Below are 1,764 nucleotides of genomic sequence, written 5' to 3'. Positions count from 1 at the left end.
CATGCCCGTCCCCTGGGGAGCCCCAGCACCTTYCCCTGATTTACTCCATTTTGAAACAGCTTTTCAGCCCAAAGATGTAGAATCATAAACTTCAGGTTGGAAAAACCCTCTAAGACCATCAATCCAACCAYATCCCAGCACTGCCAAGGCCACCGCTGCTCCGTGTCCCCAAGKGCCACATCCACACTGCTTTTAAATCMCTCCAGGGATGACTCCACCACTGCCCTGWGAACAACATTTKCCACAAAATAACATTTCCTAAAATCCAATCTAAASCTCCCCTGGCACAACAGTRRARCCCACAGGTAGCACTGGGCTGAAGACATMSAAAACCTCAAAGTTTTTCCCTYGAGGCTCAATGTGACATTCTCTGGYCCATCCTTGGGGACATTACCTGCGTCTGCCCAGCACAGCAGCTTGGAGAAGGGGTCAAAAGTCAGCCCATTGGGCAAACCAATGTCTGTGTGCACCAGGACCCTCCTGTTGGCCCCGTTGACAGTGGAAGTTTCAATTTTGGGAGCTTCACGATTCCAGTCCGTCCAGTAAATGTTGCTGGGGAAATAATGCACAAACAGGGCACGGCACAGTGAGGAGTGGCAGGAGATTATCCTGGTTCTTGCCAGCAGCAAGGCCTGGTTTTCCCCTTATCAGTGCCTGGACCATCTTTATTTGATTAGAAGAAAAAAATCTCTCCAAGCAAAGCAGAATATCAAACATATTTATGACCCCAACAGCAGTTCCTCGACGAGGGCAAGTCATAGGAGCAGCACATTTTGTACCCCAACAGCACCCTGGAGGCACAGCTGGTGTTTCCAAAACTCAAAATAATCTACATCCTGATACTGAAACGGCAGCTTCAGCCAAATCCTGAATTATTAAATAAAAAAGGGGSTGGGGGAGAGGACAAATCTGAGCTGCTCCCAGGTGCATCCAAATTTTGCACCTTGCAAAATGCCCGCGGAATGGCCGCTCTCACCCTCGGACGGGATCCACGGCGATGGCGCGGGGGTTGACGAGCTCGGTGTCGAAGAGCACGCGGCGCTCGGAGCCGTCCAGCCGGGAACGCTCGATCCTGTCCAGCCCGCTGTCCGTCCAGAACATGGCCCGGCGGAGGTGATCCACGGCCAAGCCCTCGGGGCTGATGAGCCCTGCTGGRGGATGGCCACGCTCAGGGATCCCTCGGGCATCCCAAAGGGATGGGAGATCCCCTGTCATGGTTTGAACCCACAGGCACCCATGACATTTCCCCCCCAACCCCCGGAGAGGCAAAAAACCCTCATTAACACAAAGATTTATGGCTTTTAGATAAGGTATTGACAGAAAGATTTCACGCTTTGTGCGCTTGCTGGACATAACGAAGAAGATTTCCAGAATTTTCTAATAGGAGGGATTTCTTGTGGTTTTCCCCCACCACTAAAAACTGAACCTAGCAAAACCACAACCCCGGAGCTGCGATGGGACAGCAGAGGTGGCTTTGGGCAGGTGACACGGGGACAGGAGCGCACCTGAGCTGATGATGGTCTCTGGCTCTGAGCCCGGCTCCAGCCCTGCCCGGCTGATGGTCCGGCCGGCCACGTCGGTCCAGTAGATCATCTTCTCACGGCAGTCGTAGTCGATGCCCACCACGATGGAGCCCTGCCAGGGTCAGGGCAGGGACACGGGGTGACACCCTGACAGGAGGCTCCATCCTCATCACACTGAGAACTGCCTGGGACACGCTGCGAGTGGGGAGTGACACCCAAACCCCATTTCCCCAGAAAAACC

At 53.8% G+C, this 1,764-nt stretch overlaps 1 protein-coding gene across 1 annotated transcript in view; it reads right to left on the bottom strand.

Moving 5' to 3' along the window:
* Window positions 1-303: 303 nt before the first annotated feature.
* LOC130588200 (nidogen-2-like) overlaps window positions 304-1,764 on the bottom strand; it is a gene marked incomplete at both ends in the record, with an annotated part of 6,092 nt that continues 4,631 nt past the window's right edge. The window contains 3 exons of the mRNA XM_057389153.1: window positions 304-552; window positions 977-1,148; window positions 1,506-1,643. Coding sequence (XP_057245136.1) covers window positions 304-552; window positions 977-1,148; window positions 1,506-1,643 — 559 coding nt within the window. The remainder of the gene's footprint in view (window positions 553-976; window positions 1,149-1,505; window positions 1,644-1,764) is intronic.

The sequence above is a fragment of the Malurus melanocephalus genome, unplaced genomic scaffold (assembly GCF_030028575.1).
Source record: "Malurus melanocephalus ecotype Western Australia unplaced genomic scaffold, MMel_1.1 scaffold_3734, whole genome shotgun sequence".
NCBI classification, from domain to species: domain Eukaryota; kingdom Metazoa; phylum Chordata; class Aves; order Passeriformes; family Maluridae; genus Malurus; species Malurus melanocephalus.
Note: the sequence above shows the minus strand (reverse complement) of the source record. Positions and strands in the feature narration are given on the sequence as shown.